Source organism: Amblyraja radiata, chromosome 20, assembly GCF_010909765.2.
Source record: "Amblyraja radiata isolate CabotCenter1 chromosome 20, sAmbRad1.1.pri, whole genome shotgun sequence".
Lineage (NCBI taxonomy): Eukaryota > Metazoa > Chordata > Chondrichthyes > Rajiformes > Rajidae > Amblyraja > Amblyraja radiata.
The window spans coordinates 37,285,570-37,306,914 of NC_045975.1; the positions used below are offsets into that span (position 1 = coordinate 37,285,570).

The 21,345-nt window shown below is 46.4% G+C and overlaps 1 protein-coding gene across 2 annotated transcripts in view; it reads left to right on the plus strand.

Annotated features, from left to right (window-relative positions):
- Positions 1–1,265: 1,265 nt before the first annotated feature.
- The window catches only part of LOC116984307 (prostatic acid phosphatase-like), a 49,559-nt gene continuing 29,479 nt past the window's right edge, over positions 1,266–21,345 (plus strand). Inside the window, exon 1 of one of the 2 annotated variants that reach the window (XM_033038419.1) lies at positions 1,266–1,478. In XM_033038419.1, the coding sequence (XP_032894310.1) occupies positions 1,368–1,478 (111 nt within the window). In that variant the 5' untranslated portion in view covers positions 1,266–1,367. Of the gene's footprint in view, positions 1,479–18,393; positions 18,536–21,345 lie in introns of those variants that run through there. The other variant, XM_033038420.1, reaches the window with a different exon arrangement.

Consider the following 21,345-nt stretch of genomic DNA (forward strand, 5'->3'; position numbering starts at 1 on the left):
AGTTGCTAGGGACGGATCTGGGTTGCTGGGGGCGGGTTGATGTTGCCTGGGGTGGGTCTAGGTGTCACGGTGGCGCAGCAGTAGAGTTGCTGCCTTACAGCAAAATGCAGCGCTGGAGTTCCGGGTTCAATACCGACTACGTGTGCTGTCTGTATGGAGTTTATACGTTCTCCCCGTGACCTGCGTGGGTTTTCTCCGAGATCTTCGGTTTCCTCCCACATTCCAAAGACGTACAGGTTTGTAGGTTAATTGGTTTGATAACTATAAAAATTGTCCAGTATAAAACTGTCCAACTTCCAGTATAGTCCCTGGTGGACTCTTCGAAAGGTACAAGGTACAAGGTACAAGGTATTCAAGAAGGAACTGCAGATGCTCGAAAATCGAAGGTACACAAAAATGTTGGAGAAACTCAGCGGGTGTATTCCTTCGCTCCATAGATACTGCTGCACCCGCTGAGTTTCTCCAGCATTTTTGTGTACCCACAAGGTACAAGGTAGTTTGCTAGGGGCAGGTCTATGTTGCTAGGGGCAGGTCTATGTTGCTATGTTGTGTTGTCTGAAGAAGGATTTCGACCCGAAACGTTGCCTATTTCCTTCGCTCCATAAATGCTGCCTCACCCGCTGAGTTTCCCCAGCATTTTCGTCTACCTTCTATGTTGCTAGGGGCGGGTCTATGTTGCTAGGGGAGGGTCTAGTTTGCTAGGGGCGGGTCTGTTGCTAGGGGCGTGTCTAGGTTTCTAGGGGCGTGTCTAGGTTGCTTGGGGTGGGTCTCGGTTGTTAGGTGGCGGGTCTAGGTTGCTAGGGGCGGGTCTAGGCTGCTTGGGGCGGGTCTAGGCTGCTAGGGGCGGGTCTGTTGCTAGGGGCGTGTCTAGGTTCTAGGGGCGGGTCTATGTTGCTAGGGGCGGGTCTCGGTTGTTAGGTAGTGGGTCTAGGTTGCTATGGGCGGGTCTAGGTTGCTAGGGGCGTGTCTATGCTGCTAGGGGCGGGTCTAGGTTGCTAGGGGCGTGTCTAGATTTCTAGGGGCGGGTCAAGGTTGCTAAGGGCGTGTCTAGGTTGCTAGGGGCATGTCTAGGTTTCTAGGGGCGGGTCTAGGTTTCTAGGGGCGTGTCTATGTTGCTAGGGGCGGGTCTAGGCTGCTAGGGGCGGGTCTAGGTTGCTAGGGGCGGGTCTAGGTTGCCAGGGGCGGGTCTAGGTTGCTAGGGGCGGGTCTAGGTTGCTAGGGGCGGGTCTAGGTTGCTAGGGGCGGGTCTAGGTTGCTAGGGGCGGGTCGTTGGGCCGCGGTTCAATGTCATCGTGCCTCTGCCACCTCGTCGTTGTGATAATGATCGGGCACCGCTAAGTTGTCCAGTCGCTGAGTCTGGCTACTGGATGGCAGGCCCTGAGGCCACGGCACTCCATTACCCAGCTCTACTGCTCGCCCTGCTGGTGCTCGGACTCCACACACCCGCGGCTGGAAAAACTCTCAGATTCGTCAACCTGGTGAGAGCGGAACGGAGAGAGTCTAGAGTGTTTAATCATTGTATGTACAGACAACAGACAATTAGAGGAGGAGAGGGGAATTGTTGGAGGAGGCGGAATGGGCAAAGAGAGGATGAAGGTCAGGCAGGGAGCGCGGAAATAGAGCAGGGCTGAATGACAGGTAAGGATGGTGCTGCATGTGTGTGTGCAGAGAGGAAAATGAGGAGTAATATAACAAAATTATGGAAATTATCTGCAAAACAGATTGTTTTGAGGTGATACATTTTAGGGATATCGGTATGATATTCTCGGCAAGAAGAATAGAAAATGATTTTTGGTGTGGTATTCCTGATTTGACAAGCAAGCAATGCCGACATAGCGGACATAATCAGTCCTTGCTTTTCCAAATGCTCTCATAATACCCCAGTAATTTACCCACCACTAATTTTAGGCTCATCAGTCGTTAGTTTCCTGGCTTGTTCTTGCAGTCCTTAAATAAAGGTAAAGCCTCACCTTTGGCAAACAATGATACCAATATCTCTGTCAGCGCCCCAGCAATTTCTTCCCTACCTGTCAACAATGCCCTGGAATAATGCACTTTGCGCAGACTCTGGGGAAGTATCCACCTTTAAGACTGCCAGCAGCCCCTCTTGTAGTGTGGATATGTTCCAAAACATCATATTCTCTTCCCTGAATTCCCAAGTTTCCACGATTTATACCATTACTCTGGCATCGTCTCTGGATTACAATCTTTGGTCCCTGTTTGGACGAGTCTTTGAAGGTGTTTGGAGCTAAGCAGACCTGCTAAAACCCAAACTGAAAGTTGATAAGTGTAGGAAGGAACTGTAGATGCTGGTTTAAACCGAAGATAGACACAAAAAGCTGGACTAACTCAGCGGGACAGGCAGCATCTCTGAAGAGAAGGAATGGGCGACGTTTCGGGTCAGGACCCTCCTTCGGACTGAAAGGCACGAGAAAGGGAAAGAGATACATAGACGACGATGTAGAGAGATATAGAACAATGAATGAAAGATATGCTAAAAAAATAATGATGAAAACAGGCCATTGTTCAACGAAGAAGGGCCTCGACCCGAAACGCCACCTATTCCTTCGCTCCATAGATGCTGCCTCACCTGCTGAGTTTCTCCAGCATTTTTGTCTAAAGGCCATTGTTAATAATCTGTTGGGTGAAAATGAGAAGCTGGTATGACTTGGGTGGGGGAAAGGGATGGTGAGAGAGCAAATGCTGGGGTTACTTAAAGTTAGAGAAATCAATATTCATACCACTGGGCTGTGTAAGCTGCCCAAGCAAAGTATGAGATGCTGTTCCTCCAATTTGCATTTTGCCTCACTCTGACAATGGACGAGACCCAGGACAGTAAGGTCAATGTGGGAATTGGAAGGAGAATTAAAGTGTTTAGCAACCGTGTGATCAGGTAGGTCCAGGTGGACTGAGCGAAGGTGTTCAGCGAAACGATCGCCCAGTCTACGTTGTTCTCACTGATGTATAAGAGTCCACCTTTTGAACAATGCATACAGTAGACGAGGTTGGAGGAGGTGTAAGTGAATCTCTGCCAAACCTGGCAGGACTGTCGGGGTCCCTGGACAGAGTTGAGGGAGGAGGTATAGGGGCAGGTGTTGCATCTCCTGCGGTTGCAGGGGAAGGTACCTGGGAAGGGGTGGTTTGGGTGGGAAGGGATAAGTGGCGGCGCTGCCCTGGCAGCAGCGGCTCACCTGCAGTCCGTTTGTTTTTGCTTTTTTTGTGTTGTTTATTTAGTTTTGGCTAGTCCAGTTTTTGTTTTTTTAGTTTGTGTTTTGGGGGGGGGGGGGGTTGAAACGGGGCTTGCTGTCTCTCCCTGCGGGGGAATGCGACTTTTTTGTCGTATTCCCCTTCTCTGCCTCCGTCTGCGCTGAGGCCTAATGGCGGAGCTGGCGACCTCGAGGCTCAAGAGGCAGAGCCCGGCAGGACTCACCCTGGGCTCGCTCTCGTGAGGACAGCCTGGCTCGGGGCTGGAACAGGGCTTCCGTGAGGGGCTGTGACGCTCCTGGGGGGCGGCCTGGTCCGAGGAAGGAACGGTGCTCCCGTCGGAGTGGCCGAGCTCGGGGAGGTGCGGCGCTCCCAGCCCGAGGGAGGAGCGGCACCCATGTTTGGACGGCCCAGCCCAAGGGAGGAGCGGCGCCCATGTTGGGGCTGCCCGGCCCAGCCCGAGGGAGGAGCGGCGCCCATGTCGGGGCTGCCCGGCCCAGCCCGAGGGAGGAGCGGCGCCCATGTCTGGGCGGCCTTGCGCGAGGCTGAGACAGTAACGGCACTCACGTGAGGGCGATCCGGCTCGGGGCTGGAACGGTGCTCCGGTGGCTGGGATGGCGTTCTGGCGGCGGTAACCTGAGTCCGGGGTTCGGCCGCGGGCCAGCGGCTGTGTCAGCAGGACTGGTGGACGGCAGCTTCGACCACCCCGGGGCCGCGGTGTTTGAGCCGCGGGACTGTTTGCTACATCGCCCGGTGGGGTATCGCCTCAGCGCAGAGAGAGAAGAGGAGGGAAGAGACTGCAGCCCTAAGACTTTTGCCTCCATCACAGTGAGAAGGTGCTATGTGGACTCACTGTGGTGGATGTTAATATGTGTTTATTGTTGTTTTTTTATTGTATTGTATGTATGTATGACTGCAGGCACGAAATTTCGTTCAGACTTCGGCCTGAATGACAATAAAGGAAACCCTGTAACCCTGTAACCCTGTTAACCAGTGAGTTGCGGAGGGAATGGTCTCTGCAGAAGGAGGAAATGGCGGAGATTGGAAGATGTGACTGGTGGTGGGATTCTGTTGGAGGTGGTGAAAATGTCGGAGGATTATGTGTTGTATGTGACCGCACTGTGGAAAATGTCAGAGGATTATGTGTTGTATGTGACGTTCCCTAAAGAATGAGGACATCTCGGATGTCCTGGTATGAAATACCTCATCTTGGGCGCAGATGCGGCGTAGACAGAGGAATTGGGAGTAGGGGATAGAATCTGTGCAGGAAGTAGGGTTGAAAGAAGTGTAGTGGAGATAGTTGTGGGAGTCAGTGGGTTTATAATAGACATCAGTTGATAGTCTATCTCCTAAGATGGAGACGGTGAGATCAAGGAAGGGGAGGAAGGTATCTGAGATGGTCCAAGTGAATTTGAGTGCAGGATGGAAATTGGTGGTGAAGTTGATGAAGTCCATGAGTTCTGCATGAGTGTAGGAGGTAGCACTGATGCAGTTGTCAATGTAACAGAGTTTGGGGATTGGGCCAGAGTACGCCTGGAACAGGGGTTGTTCAACGTAATTGATAAGTAAGTGATGTTTATAAAGAGCAATTTCTGAGTTCTTCCATAAATGTGACTTTTGCAAGCAGATGGATTGTAATTATCCAGATTAACTATATACTTTTTTAATTTTTGTGTACTGCATATACCTAAAGCTTTGGTAAACTGCAATTGAACAGTTCGGATGGTTTGGCACCTGGTTCATAGAGTTGTAGAGAGAGGCGTAAAGGATTGAAACAGGCTCTTCGGCCTGATGGCTTTGCTGACAATGATGCCTTTCGATGCTAGTTCCATTTGCCTGCATTTGGCCCATATCCCTTTTTTCCTTTCCTATCCATGTACCTAACCAAATGCTTTCTTAATGCTATGATTTTACCTGCCTTCTTCAGACTCGAGTCAGCAAGAGGGCTTCTCCAAAGATGCTAACTGTGAGACCCACTGAGTTACTCCAGCACTTTGTGTTTTTTGTTCCAGATCCCATCACCTGCAGTTCCTTGTGTATAATATTCTGATGAATCATTTCTGCACTTTTCTAGCATTACCACATCCTTTCAGTGCGGTGTCCTGGACTAGTTGCAGTATTGCAAGTGTGGCTCATCTAATGTCTTGTAGAGCTGCAGCATGATGCCTCAGCTCTTACACGCAGTACTCCTTCCTATGAAAGTAAACTACATGCCTTTTTCACTTCCCTATCCACCAACGATGTTGCCATTTTCAGGGAGCTACGACTTCCCTGTGAACTAGACCTCCCTGTTTCTAAGGTCTCTGCTGATTACTCTGTATGTTTGGCCAGTATTAGGCGATCTAAAATACAATACCATTACTCTCATCAGAATAAATTCTGTCTGCTACAGATCCATCTAACTTTCCACCTGATCCATATCCCTCTGTATCGTTCGGCAACCATCCTTGCTACATCTGCAACTCATCAGTCTTTGAATCGTCAGCAGATTTACCTATGAGACCACAGACAGAAATGTCCATGTCAGACATATAAATGACGTCTCATCCAAGTCATTGATGCATAAGACAAACAACAAAAGTCTCGGCACCAATCCCTGCAGTGCGCCACTAATGTTGAACTTCCAGTCAGTAAAACATGTTGGGTTATTGGAGATTTACGGTGCGGCTTCATTTTCCACATTTTTGTGTGAAGATCAGTATTCTATAGTCAGGAGGAGGAGCCATCTTGGGGAACGGCTGCTAACCAGCAGCCGTCCGTTTAATTCACTTTTTTTTTGCAGTTTTAGTGAGTCCTGTGCTTTGTCTGTGGGAGAAATTACTTTTTAATGTGGGGGGTAGGGGGTAACAATATTTCTAGGTCCCTACCTGGTCGGTGAGGCAGCTTTTTCTCCGGGCTGCCCCGTCGACCCGTCCTCGTGGCCTACCAGCGGGCGTGGAGCGCCGTTTCCTGGCTGGGACCGCCCAGCACCTCGGCTTCGGTGGCGGCACAGTGCTGGAGCGCTATCGCGGAGCGGAGCGGGCGATGCCTTGCCTGGGTCGCCGCGCCGGATCGACGCGTTGGAGCTCCGGTGAGCTGTGACCGCCGAGATCAACACCTCCGGGCTGCGGGTCTGCGGAGCGGAGCGGGCGGCACCAACTAACATCGGGAGCCTGGGAGCTCCAAACCGGCGCGGCCTTGTCGACTTCGGAAGCCGCGGTCCCCAGTTAGGAAGCGGCCGTTCCAGGTGGCCCGGCCGCTGAAAGGACTCTCCCGAAGCTGGGGCAACAGCACCCGGCCAGAACGGCCAGGAACATCGGGCCTCCGTAGAGGCAATAGCGGTGGCCTCAATAGGCCTGACTTTGGGAGAACTGGAGATGGGGACTGGACATTGTGCCTTCGCCCACAGTGTTAACCATTGTGGGGGGATGATTTTTTTGTGTGTAAGTTAATATGTTAGTCTGTGTCCAAGATGGCTGTCGGAAGGGAGAGTGGACGCTGGCGCGGTTTAGCTGCAGCTGCTCTCTCTTCACATTGTGTTTTTGATTTTTTGTCTTTGGAGCGATTTCTGTCTTTAATTTGTGTATTGGTGATGTCCTTATTATTTATTTTACTCCGACTATATGTTTTTTCTCTCTTGTTAATTTCTGTAAGGTGTCCTTGAGACTTTGAAAGGCGCCCGAAAATAAAATTTATTATTATTATTATTATTCTAAGTCTGTGGGTGATGATGCAATCTAGTTCTGGACTGCATACTTTCAGTTCTGCAGCTGAAATGTTGTCTTGTTGCTTTTACTGATCTGTTGGTTGTAAGGTCATAGTGGTTTATCAGCAGAGAGCAGAGGCCACCCCGACTGAAGTCCCGTCACCCCTTTGCTCCACATGGAAAACAACTCCTAGCATTCATCCAGCCAACAGAGACAAAAGTACACTGGATAGCCGCCAGGTGGTCACAGGAGTGGAAGGCAACATCATCTCCATTACACAGCTACATCTCTTCACTAGATAAAAGCTGTCCAGGGTCTGACCTCCCCAGAGGAGCATGGGTGAAGCTCAACAGACTTGGTACTGGAGTTGGGCGTTTCAATGCCAGCATGTGGAGATGGGGACTCCGCCTGTGAATGCGGAGCAGAACAACAGACAGCCAACCATGTCATCTCTGAGTGCCCACTCTACCACCCACCAAATGGAGCTCAGGGCCTGGCAGACATTGACGCAGAGACAACTACCTAGCTGCTCAACACCCTGCTTGAGATCTAACTATACCTTTGGTTTATGTTTCATTCGCAAGAAGAAGAAGAAGTGGTGCCATCTGCAAACCTTGTAGATGGAGTATGAGCCGAATTTGGCCGCACAGTCGTAAGTGTATAAGGAATATAGAAGGGGACTGAGAATTCTTGCGGGGCACCAGCATTGAGAATTATTGTGGAGAAGATGTTATCACCTATCCTCACTGATTGTGGTCTGTGGGTCAGGAGTCTTAATGTAGCAGTTTTTGGTGATGAGCTTAGGCCAGGGAGATGGCATCTGCTTTGGACCTGTTGCTAAGATAAGCAAACTGCAATGTATCACGGCTGGCTGAGTGCCTGGAGTTAATGTGTACTATCACCAGTCTCTCAAAGCACTTTGGGATGGTGTATGTCAGAGCCACTGGATGCTAGTCATTAATGCATGCTAACTTATTTTTCTTTGATAGTGGTCATGAAGCCGGTGGGACCTAAGAATGGAGGCTCCCATTTTGATGAGAGTAAAAGGATTGGTCAAAGACAATCGAGATTTATGAAAAGGAAATCACATTTGACAAACTTGCTTGAGTTTTTGAGGTTGTAACGAACAATAGATAAGGGAGAGCGAGGGGATGTGGTGTGTTTGAATTTTCAGAAGGCCTTTGCTAAGATGTCACTCAATTAGATAAGAAATAAAAATGTGAGATTGGGAGTAATGTTCTTCTGTAGATTGAGAAGTGGTTAAGGCAGAAAACTACAAATCAAAGGCCCGTTTTGTGATCGACGGGCTGTAATCAATGCTGGTCCCACCTATTCACAGTCTGTATCGATGATTTGGATATGCAGTCCAAGGGTAATCTATCCAGATCTACCTCTGGTACAAAGCTGGGCAGTGGTATGAATCGTGATAATGTGCAGAGTACTCAGAATAATATGTACAGGCATAGAATGGGTGAAGGCAACAGATAGAATATAATGTGAAAATGTGAGATCACCCAATTTGATGGAAACATTAAAAAAATCAGAGTGTTTTAAAAGGTTAGCACTGGAAAGATTTTGGGTGATTGGTCCACCAAAGTCCATCGATATACAGTGCTAAAAGTTAGGGTGTAATTGCGGCGGTGAAAGTAACTTACATTTCTGACCAGTCGGGTCACATCACCAGCATTAATGATTTATCCCATTACCGCTAATCTTACTGGTTTGTTGTATCAGCCCAGATGGTTTACTGTTACCTCTGAGTCTACCTGCACAGAGACAGAGCAGCAAAGGTTCAGGCTGATTCCTGGGATGGTAGGTCGATCTCCTGACAAGACTCAAGACCTTTAACGTACAACATTCAAAATTCTCACAGGTGCTGCTTGGGTTGATCTTTGTCCCTGGTCAGAGAGTCTAGTATTAGTCTCCTCAGTGAACCGGTCTCCTCCCCAAGGCCACCACTTTCCTAGCAGTGCCTGTGAAATCCAACTTAAAGTTCTGATTTGAAACAAGCAGCCAGTGGTATCAGCATGAACAAACCTACCATGGTTCATTCCAAGCACCAAGTTAAGGTCAATTGAAAAGTCTGAGGTGCAGTGAAACCATTTTCATCTTGTGCAAACAGCCTGCAGAAAGATTTCCAGCAGTCTGCAGAAATGTGTGAGTTGCCTTTGAAGCACAAGATGCTTGGCATATGACTATCAAATGGCCGTGTCATCATTTATACAGAAAATGTTGAAACAGCCATTGCAGGATAATTCCTGTTTTCTATTTAAAACTTATCAGGCACGTGTTCATATCCATGTCCCCCTCCAAATTAAAGCCACTCTTCCCTTAACATCTGCTCCTGAGAAAACAATCCAAGTTTGCCCAACCACTTGTTATAGCCATTGCTTTCTAATTAAGGCAACATTCTGGTAAAATATAGAAACAAGGAACTGCAGATGATGCTTTACAATAAAAAGACACAAAGTGCTGGAGCAACTGTGAGTTAAGCCCCTGTCCCACTTAGGAAACCTGAACGGAAACCTCTGGAGACTTTGCGCCCCACCCAAGGTTTCCGTGCGGTTCCCAAAGGTTTTTGTAAGTCTCCCTACCTGCTTCCACTACCTGCAACCTCCGGCAACCACCTGCAACCTCCGGGAACCGCACGGAAACCTTGGGTGGGGCGCAAAGTCTCCAGAGGTTTCCGTTCAGGTTTCCTAAGTGGGACAGGGGCATTAGGCAGCATCTCTGGAGAACATAGATAGTGATGTTTCAGGTCAGGACTCTTCTGCAGACAGATCAACAGGCATTTTGGTAAACCCCCTCCAAATCCTCTATATTCTTCATGTAATGGGGGAACCAGAACTCTGCTGAATAATCCAAATGCAACCTAACCAAAGTTTTATGAAGCTGCAACTTGACTTCCTGATTCTTATACTCAATGTCCCGAAGACACCATATGGCTTATTTACCACTCTATTAGCTTGTGTTGTGACTATCAGGGATCTCTGGACTTGGACCCTGAGATCCTGCTGCACTTCAATGCTGATAAAGGCCATGACATTAACTGTGTACTTTTTGCTTAGATTTGACCATCCAAAGTGCAACTCTTTGCACTTGCTTGGAATAAAAACTATCTGACATTTCTTTTCCCATATCTGCAACTGTTCTAAATCCCATTGTTTCCTTAGACTAGTTGCTTCAGATAAAATGCCCAGAGATAAAACGATGGTTTAGTTTCTATCTTGTGAAGGTAGAGAAATCTGAAGTGAAAGAACAAAACTGTCTTTCCTGCTGTTACCCGACTTGAATGGATTTTACATAATTTAAGGATGTATTCTGATCTCCCAATCATTGGAGCCATTTTTAAATTGCTTCTGCCGAACAAGATGCCCCATCTAGACTACTCACTTGCCCGAGTTTGGCCCATGTTCCTTTAGACATTTCCATGTGCCTGTCCAAATGTCTTTTAAATGTTATTATAGTACCAGCTCCAACTACCCCCTCTGGCAGCTCATTCCATACACTCATTACCCTCTGTGGAAAAAGTTGCTCCTCAGGTTCCTATTAAATCTTTCCCTTCTTACCTTAATCCTATGTCCTCTGGTTCTTGATTCGCCTATTCTGCGTAAAAAGATTCTATTCCTCCATGCTATCTATTCCCTTCATGATCTTATGCATCACCCTCTCATTTTCCTACACGCCAAGGAATAAAATCCTAGTCCGCCCAACCTCTCCCACTTACTCTGGCCCTCAAGTCCTGGCAACATCCTTGTTTACTTTCAGCTATGGGATGAGGACAATTCCCAAGCTACTGAGAAAGTAGATTTCATTAATGTACACTTTGAATAATTAGAGAAAATGATTTGCGGGAAGTAGGATTAGTTTAATGAAACATTTATGGAGAAAATTGGAATCTGGGTAGAAGATTGAATGATGCATGAGTCTGATGTGGTTAACCAAGGGTGTGGTTGGTATAGTAAAGCCGAGCACCAGCCATACACACAAAGTGCTACAGCAACTTAGCTTTCCCCCCGCGCCGGCTGCAAGCCCGGCCCGACACCTTCAGCCCTCCCCCCCCCCCTGGACAGGGACGGCGGGACACCCGGGAGGGGATGGGGACGGCCCAGCAGCAACGCAACAGACCCGGGCCCGACACCGACCACGGACAAGCACGATCTCGCTCACTCACCAAAGCATAAAGCAATAAAAATGACAAAATAATCTTAGCTTTTAATACAACTATTTCATAGTTTGAAAGCAGTTTTTTCTTACCTAGAAGAATTAAAGCTGGATAAAAAGGTAGAAATGAAGGTCCACTGCTTTCCAGGGCTGTTTATGCATAGTGACCTTTGACCTGGGCATGTGCAGTCGGAATACCGAACTCACTTATTCACTGCGTTGTTGGAGTTTATTTGCATGTGTATGAAAATTTTTCTGCAGCACATGTTCAATAAGGCAACACTCTTCTTGGGGACTCTTATCTGACAGAACTGACTGCACACAGGTGTAGAGCGCAATGTCTCAAAGAGATTAAGGCATATGTTGGAAATAGTCAGAAAGTAATGTGTTTGCAAGTGTACGAGACTTTTTTATGCAGCACTTGTTCAGTAAGGGAAGACTCTTCTTGGAAACCCTTATCAGCCAGAACTGACTGCACACAGGGTAGAGCGTATTGTCTCAGAGATTAAGAAAGCTGTCGGAAAAGTCGGAAAGGAATGGTGCCAGTGTTCTCCAACAGCTTCTGTTGCACCCAGGGTTGCCAACTTTCTCACTCCCAAATAAGGGACAAAAGGTCAAAATTAGGGACAAATTCCCGACGGCAATTTGTTGACCGACTCGACCGTGGCTGGGTGAATGATGAGTTGGCCCGGGTGCTGGACTGCACACAAAGAAACATAGAAACATAAAAAATAGGTGCAGGAGTAGGCCATTCGGCCCTTCGAGCCTGCACCGGCATTCAATATGATCATGGCTGATCATCCAACTCAGTATCCTGTACCTGCCTTCTCTCCATACCCCCTGATCCCTTTAGCCACAAGGGCCACATCTAACTCCCTCTTAAATATAGCCAATGAACTGGCCTCAACTACCTTCTGTGGCAGAGAATTCCACAGATTCACCACTCTCTGTGTAAAAAATGATTTTCTCATAGAGTATAGGAGCAAGGAGGACCTACTGCAGTTGTACAGGGTCCTGGTGCGACCACATCTGGAGTTTTGTGTGCAGTTTTGGTCTCCTAATTTGAGGAAGGACATTCTTGTTATTGAGGGAGTGCAGTGTAGATTCACCAGGTTAATTCCCGGGATGGCGGGACTGACATATGATGAAAGAATGGATATACTGGGCTTGTATTCGCTGGAATTTAGAAGGATGAGAGATAATCTTATAGAAACATAAAATTCTTAAGGGATTGGACAGGCTAGGTGCAGGAAAAATGTTCCCGATGATGGGTGAGTCCAAAACCTGGGGTTACAATCTAAGAATAAGGGGTAGGCCATTTAGGACTGAGATGAGAAAAAACTTTTTCACCCTGAGAGTTGTGAATATGTGGAATTCTCTGCCTCAGAAGGCAGTGGAGGCCGATTCACTGGATGTTTTCAAGAGAGTAACATGGAAACATAGAAAATAGGTGCAGGAGTAGGCCATTCGGCCCTTCGAGCCTGCACCGCCATTCAATATGATCATGGCTGATCATCCAACTCAGTATCCTGTACCTGCCTTCTCTCCATTCCCCCTGATTCCTCTAGCCACAAGGGCCACATCTAACTCCCTCTTAAATATAGCCAATGAACTGACCTCAACTACTTTCTGTGGAAGAGAATTCCACAGATTCACCACTCTCTGTGTGAAAAAAAAAATTCTCATCTCGGACTTAACCATATAACCATATAACAATTACAGCACGGAAACAGGCCATCTTGGCCCTTCTAGACCGTGCCGAACACTTGTTTCCCCCTAGTCCCATCTACCTGCACTCAGACCATAACCCTCCATTCCTTTCCCGTACATATACCCATCCAATTTATTTTTAAATGATAAAATCAAACCTGCCTCCACCACTTTCACTGGAAGCTCATCCCACCCAGCTACCACTCTGAGTAAAGAAGTTCCCCCTCATGTTACCCCTAAACTTCTGTCCCTTAATTCTCAAATTATGTCCTCTTGTTTGAAACTTCCCTACTCTCAATGGAAAAAGCTTATCCACGTCAACTCTGTCTATCCCTCTCATCATTTTAAAGACCTCTATCAAGTCCCCCCCTTAACCTTCTGCGAATAAAGACCTAACTTGTTCAACCTATCTCTGTAATTTAGTTGCTGAAACCCAGGCAACATTCTAGTAAATCTACTTTGTACTCTCTCTATTTTGTTGACATCTTTTCTATAATTTGGCGACCAAAATTGTACACCATACTCCAGAATTGGCCTCACCAATGCCTTGTACAATTTTAACATTACATCCCAACTTCTATACTCAATGCTCTGATTTATAAAGGCCAGCACACCAAAAGCTTTCTTTACCACCCTATCTACATGAGATTCCACCTTCAGGGAACTACGCACAGTTATTCATCGATCCCTCTGTTCAACTACATTCCTCGATTACTACCATTTACCATGTACGTCCTATTTTGATTTGTCCTGCCAAGATGTAGCACCTCACACTTATCAGCATTAAACTCCATCTGCCATCTTTCAGACCACTCTTCCAAATGGTCTAAATCTCTCTGTAGACTTTGAAAATCTACTTAATTATTCACAACAAAAGACTTCCCCCTTATCCTTAAACTGTGACCCCTTGTTCTGGACTTCCCCAACATCGGGAACAATCTTCCTGTATCTAGCCTGTCCAACCCCTTAAGAATTTTGTAAGTTTCTATAAGATCCCCCCTCAATCTTCAAAATTCTAGCAAGTACAAGCCGAGTCTAACCAGTCTTTCTTCATATGAAAGTCCTGCCATCCCAGGAATCTGGTGAACCTTCTCTGTACTCCCTCTATGGCAAGAATGTCTATCCTCAGATTAGGAGACCAAAACTGTACGCAATACTCCAGGTGTGGTCTCACCAAGGCCCTGTACAACTGCAGTAGAACCTCCCTGCTCCTATACTCAAATCCTTTTGCATGAATGCTAACATACCATTCGCTTTCTTCACTGCCTGCTGCACCTGCATGCCTACTTTCAAAGACTGGTGTACCATGACACCCAGGTCTCGTTGCATCTGCCCTTTTCCTAATCGACCACGATTCGGATAATAGTCTACTTTCCTGTTCTTGCCACCAAAGTGGATAACCTCACATTTATCCACATTATACTGCATCTGCCATGCATTTGCCCACTCACCCAATCTATCCAAGTCACCTTGCATCCTCCTAGCGTCCTCCTCACAGTTAACACTGCCCCCCAGCTTCGTGTCATCCGCAAACTTGGAGATGTTGCATTCAATTCCCTCGTCCAAATCATTAATATGTATTGTAAATAGCTGGGGTCCCAGCACTGAGCCTTGCGGTACCCCACTAGTCATTGCCTGCCATTCGGAAAAGGACCCGTTTACTCATACTCTTTGCTTCCTGTCTGCCAGCCAGTTCTCTATCCACATCAATACTGAACCCCCAATACCGTGTGCTTTAAGTTTGCATACTAATCTCTTATGTGGGACCTTGTCGAAAGCCTTCTGGAAGTCCAGATATAACTCATCCACCGGTTCGCCCTTATCGACTCTACTAGTTACATCCTCGAAAAATTCTATAAGATTCGTCAGACATGATTTACCTTTCATAAATCCATGCTGACTTTGTCCAATGATTTCACCACTTTCCAAATGTGCTGCTATCCCATCTTTATTAACTGACTCTAGCATTTTCCCCACTACCGATGTTAGACTAACTGGTCTGTAATTCCCCATTTTCTCTCTCCCTCCATTTTTAAAAAGTGAGGTTACATTAACTATCTTCCAATCCTCAGGAACTACTCCAGAATCTAAAGAGTTTTGAAAAATGATCACTAATGCATCCACTATTTCTTGGGCTACTTCCTTAAGCACTCTGGGATGCAGCCTATCTGGCCCTGGGGATTTATCAGCCTTTAATCCATTCAATTTACCTAACACCACTTCCCGACTAACCTGGATTTCACTCAGTTCCTCCATCTCATTTGACCCCCGGTCCTCTGCTATTTCCGGCAGATTATTTATGACATCCTTAATAACTAGGAGATATAGCACTTCGGGAATCAAGGGATATGGGGAAAAATGCAGGAACGGGGTACTGATTTTGGATGATCAGCCATGATCATATTGAATGGCGGTGATGGCTCGAGGGGCCGAATGGCCTACTCCTGCACCTATTTTCCATGATTTGGAATACTTGGCAGTAGAGCTAACTAGTCTTGATGTGTAGGAAGGAACTGCAGATAGATAGATAGATAGATAGATAAATACTTTATTAATCCCCTTATTCAGGGGAAATTCTGATGCTGGTTTAATCTGAAGATAGAAGCAAAATGCTGGAGTAACTCAGCGGGCCAGGCAGCATCTCTGGAGAGAAGGAATGGGTGACTTTTTGAGTTGAGACCCTTTTTCAGACCAGTCTTGATGTTGCCTGAGGGGATGGTAGATAGAAACCTTTGCAGCATTGAATAAATCTCCAGTAATGTGCTGTTAATCACGTGGGCATTCCTCCCAACCCTCTCCCACCACCCTCAACCCATAATGTTTGTGTATGTATTATTGGATGCCTCCTATCACTCCCCCTTGAATATGGCACCATGTTATTGCACAGAAAGTGTCAGCTTCTACATGTGCACCGATGACAGCCATTCTAATGTCGCTGCTGTGTCTTAATGGAATCAAGGGATATGGGGAAAAATCAGGGGCAGGGTACTGATTCTGGATGATCAATCATGATCATATTGAATGGTGGTGCTGGCTCGAAGGGCTGAATGGCATACTCCTGCACCTACTTTCTATGTTTCTATGTCTTGTCTGAAAATTGCCAGATTGTCAAGAGTGCTTTCTTGTCATATGTCCCAAAACTGAACAATGAAATTCTTACTGGCAGCAACATAGCAGATATGTAAACATAGTGCCCTGTAAACACCTTAATTAAACAACAAAAATGATCTACATAGAAAAAAATATATATAGAAAATCAAACAAACCTTAACAGTGCAAAGATAAAAACAATGCTCCCAAGTCTATGTAGTTTGGGGCTTATTTGGAGGTTGTAGTGTTTAATAGTCTGATGGTTGTAGAGAAAAAGCTGTTCTTGCATCTGGATGTTACAGTTTTCAGGCTCCTTTACCTTCTTCTCGATGACAGGAGTGAAATGAGAGTGTGGCCAGGGTGGAGTGGGTCTCTGATGATGCCGTCTGCAAATTTGAGGCAGCGGTTTCTTTAGATTCCTTCGATGGTGAGGAGGTTAGTACCTGTGATGGACTGGGCAATGTTCACCACTTTTTGCAATCTTCTTAATTCCTGGGCTTTCAAGATGCTGAACCAGGCCACGATGCAACCAGTCAATGTCCTCTCTACTATACATCTATAGAACCTCAAGAGAGTATTCACTGCCATACCAAGTCTCATCAATCTTCTCATGAAGTAGAAGCATTGATGGCCTTTCTTTGTGATTGCATCAGTGTACTGAGTCAAGGACACCTCTTCCGAGATATGCACACCCAGTAATTTGATGTTTTTGACTCTCCCCACCACCGTCCCATCAATGAAGACAGGTTTGTGGATCCTCAACTTCCTCCAAAGTCAACAATCAGTTCCTTGGTTTTACTGACTCGATGTCAAGGCAAGGTTGCTGTTATGACACCATTCAGTCAGTTGATCATCCTCTCTCCTATACTTTGACTCATCGTCAACTGTAACTCGTCCAACAAAGATGGTGTAGTCGGCAAATTTAATGGATTTGAAACTGTATCCGGCTACAAGTCATGAGTATAGAGTGAATAGCGCAGGGGTACGAGCACACAGCCTTCTGCTTCTCTGAGTGGCTAAACAGAAACATCCTCCTGCTAAATATCCATGTATTGTCCTTGCCTATGGTATCTGCAAAAGCTCTGAAGTTCCATCTCATAATAGGAAAGTGAATCAGAATGTGTTGCATTCCATATGTTACATTTGCCCCAATGATATCTGGACCACTCATCCGCTCTGTCTGGAAGACCGCATGCGACTGATCAGTCTACAGAAAGATCTCGACCTGAAACATCTGTGTACTTCCCTCCGCAGATGCTGCCTGTCTTGCTGAGTTCCTCCAGCACTTTGCAGGAGACAAAGGAACGAGGCTGCAGGAAGAGTGGCGGAGGGGGATCGGGTAAAACCAGGGTGACTGGGGATAAGTTGTAAACAGTTTTACTTTGTTGGTGAGTGATCGGGAGCAGTCGAAGCGAGAACATAGACAAAGGAACGTGGGGAAAATAACAGGACTGTGAAAAGACTTGCTCGGCAAATTAGTAGGTCCATGTTCTCCACTCCCAAAGAAAAACTGGAACGAAAACAATAAACTGAGCTAATATCACAGATGGATTTCCGCCTTCTGCATTGTCACTGCAGGTGGTCACAATCAGGCCAGCATCAGAGTGGGATGGAGAATAAAATGGTCGGCAACAAGAAGTCTGGAGTCACTCATCCCTGTGGACTGAACAGATGGGAGCTCGGCAAACCATTTGCTCAGTCTGCATTTGAATCCTCCGACCATATTGTTGGCACCAAAAGCAATACATGAGATGAAAGCATTGTAATGCAAATAACATATTTTGTGGCTCAGTACCTTCACACATGGTAACAAAAGCACTGCTGTTCTTCTATGATCTTGGGATCTTGCCAGATGATATCGCTGGTGTTCGTTTCTGAACTTGGCAACTTTGTTCAGGCATGATTTGTTAACGTCTGTAATTTTAGAGCGTGGCTTTGGGTGGACATTCAACTCTCAATCTGCCTCCAGGGTATCAAACACTTTATGTAAATATGTTTGAATCACTCATGAATCTCCAGAGTCTTTCTGGTGTCCCAGTTTCTCACTTCTGACAATCCTGACTGTGTTAGAACTTGGCCTTATCATTTAATTTGAACCTCTTCTTTACAACATGCATCATAAATTTGATATTCTACACTTTTCCACCTTCATTCCCAGATCTGGCTGAACCAGAGTCCTGACATCCCTGGGTCTACCATTCAACAGTATTTCTACAGGCATGTGTTCTGACATGGGTCAGAAGAAAATCTGCACTTTCTATTCACATGCTTCTTAAGATGTCTTTTACTGAATATAACAAGCCCACAATTTCTCTCTTTGAGGCTGGATGGTAAGGGGATGTGAAATGGCATTTGATCCAATTTCATTTCACAAACAATTTAATTTGAAATTACATTGTAGACCATTATCTAGCGTAATCCTCCTGGGAAGACCATGTGGCAAAAATGAATGCATTATACAAGACTGATCTGTAACCGATGTTGTATTTCATGTTGCACTTCAATCCACTTTGGAAGATTTCCACCAGTTTTCTTTGTTGAAGGGCTGGAGTGGCTTTGTTGGCCACTTCTATGGAGCAGCCACTTTCGAAGTGGTGCTTTTGGTAGCTGTGGTCTGCTGTCGTAGAATACTCTACACAGGCAGATGGGACTCGCTAATTTGTGCATTTCAGTCAGCGTGGGTGAGTTGGGCCAAAGGGCCCCGTTTCCTTGCTTGTATGATTCTGAATTTTTGATCTATTTGCCTTCTCTTCCAGCTCTTTCAGGCATTTGAAACAATGATAAACTCAGTAAAGCTTTTTTTTTTTTTTGTTGCTGCTATATCCGCACAATTTTTGTCACTGCAGCAGGTAAATGCCGTGCTGCTTGTACATTGTGCATTTGTTGCATTCTCTAAGTGGGTGTCAGTGTTCTTGTACAGCAATATTGAATGTATTCAGGGTAGTATTTTGTTACATCTTTCCTTTGAGAGTTGAGCATTTTCTTTGGTGACAAAGGATGTAAAGCACTCCAATAGTCTACAATGTCATTTCAATTTCAATTGTTTCTGAGTAATTATGCTTTTTGGGTCTCTGACTGTCCATCTTTTGCAATCCTATGTTTTACAAATATGTGGGGTTTTTTAAGCTGCTGCTTTTCATTTTTTTTCCTTCCCCTCAGAATTTTCCATAACCAGCATGACTTTCATTTGTTCTGAGCAGCTTGGCATCTGTCCCATTCTTTTTATTAAACTGGTATAGAGGTCTGTTGAACAGATCTGCATATTGCTCAAGACGTTAATACAGAAGAAATTGAATTTGATCCACCTTGCATTTTATTAAATTTCAATGATAAACTTTATTAGTAATAAAAAAATGTATACAAGAGTCAAGAGAGTTTATTGTCATGTGTCCCTGACAGGACAATTAAATTCATGGTTTGCTTCAGCACACAGAACATAGCAGGCATTGACTACAAAACAAATCAGCGTGTCCATATACCATTATTTACGTAAATACACACATGAATAAATAAACTGATAAAGTGCAAATAACAGATAATGGGCTATTAATGTTCAGAGTTTTGTCCGAGCCAAGTTTTAAAGCCTGATGACTGTGGGGAAGTAGCTATTCCTGAACCTGGCCGTTGCAGTCTTCAGGCTCCTGTACCTTCTACCTGAAAGTAGCATGGAGATGAGTGTGTGGCCAGGATGGTGTGGGTCCTTGATATTGCCAGCCTTTTTGAGGCAAACAAACTGTACCAAAATATCTTAATACCTTCTTAATGTTTATTCATTCAACAATGCTAGGTCATACTCAAAAGGGTTAACATCTCTGGGATGTTGGTGGCTTGCGGGTGCCCCCATCATACCTCCACAGTATCTCTCCTGAATCTCCTTGCACCCTCTCTCCCCTTCTGACCCCAGGCCTGACCACTGTTGGGTTTTCACCATCCCCTTCAGAGCACGCTCTTTCTGATGTAGAACAGCCAGTCCCCAGCAGAGCCCCTACCCTTGTACCCTTACGATACGGTAAAACCTTATTCATCCCCAGAGGGAAATTGGTCTGCCGACAGTCACAACACACAAGGTACATAAAGACTTGAAATTAAAAGTGAAAATAAAAAGAAAAAGACAAGCGACTGTTGCCTTCACCAGAACAAATAAACAAACGAAGACAGACTTATCCCTTGGGCAGAGGATTCTAAACTAGAGTGCCCCCTCCCCCAGACCGGGTCCCCCTTTGTTCTCTCACTGTCCCTCACGGCGGTCCCCCCACTCCGGGCCCCCATTGTCTACCCCTCACGCTCATCGACCACGAGGACCCACTGCCGCCGAGGCCCACGTTGCCGTCGAGGCTCCCGCTATCACCAAAGCACCCACTGCCACGGCCGAGTCTCCCGCTGCCACCGCTCAGTCTCCCGCTGCCGCCCCAAGGCTCCCATTTCTGCCACCGCTGAGGCTCCTTCGGCCCAGACAGGCCTCATCGCCCCGCTTCACCGCTATCCCCAGGGAGACTTGTGTGGGCGACTTGGGCCCACTGGGGTGCGTTCCGGTCTTCAGTCGTCATTCTGGTTGTCGGCGGCGCGGTTGTTCGGTGGGTGGATCAGGCCCGCGCGGCTCCCCAGGACATTCCTGTGGCGAGCGTAGCTCCCGGGACACCCCCACGTTTCAATGATTTCCGAGTCCACCATGATGTTGTCATGAGGGAGTACAGAGAAGGTTCACCAGACTGATTCCTGGGATGTCAGGACTTTCATATGAAGAAAGAATGGATAGACTCGGTTTGTACTCGCTAGAATTGAGGGGGGATCTTATAGAAACGTACAAAATTCTTAAGGGGTTGGACAGGCTAGATGCAGGAAGATTGTTCCCGATGTTGGGGAAGACCAGAACAAGGGGTCACAGTTTAAGGATAAAGGGGAAATCTTTTAGGACCCAGATGAGGAAAACTTTTTTCACACAGAGAGTGGTGAATCTGTGGAATTCTCTCCCGCAGAAGGTAGTTGAGGCCAGTTCATTGGCTATATTTAAGAGGGAGTTAGATGTGGCCCTTGTGGATAAAGGGATCAGGGGGTATGGAGAGAAGGCAGGTACAGGATACTGAGTTGGATGATCAGCCATGATCATATTGAATGGCGGTGCAGGCTCGAAGGGCCGAATGGCCTACTCCTGCACCTATTTTCTATGTTTCTATGATGTTGAGCTCTTCTCTTGTCGACTCTGCCTCTGGGCCTTTATCCCAGGAAAGGAGTCCACACCACGCAATTCTCCTGTCTTCAATATTTGTCTTTCTCATGGAATGGGAGGAATAGATCGGGTACTTGCCCAGAGTAGGGGAATGGAGGACCAGAGGACATGGGTTTAAGGTGACGTGGAAAAGATTTAAGAGTAATCCGAGGGGTAACTTTTTTTATACAAAGGGTGGTGGGTGTATGGAACAAGCTGCCAGAGGAGGTAGTTGATGCTGGGACTATCCCACTGTTTAAGAAACAGTTAGATTCAGATTCAGAT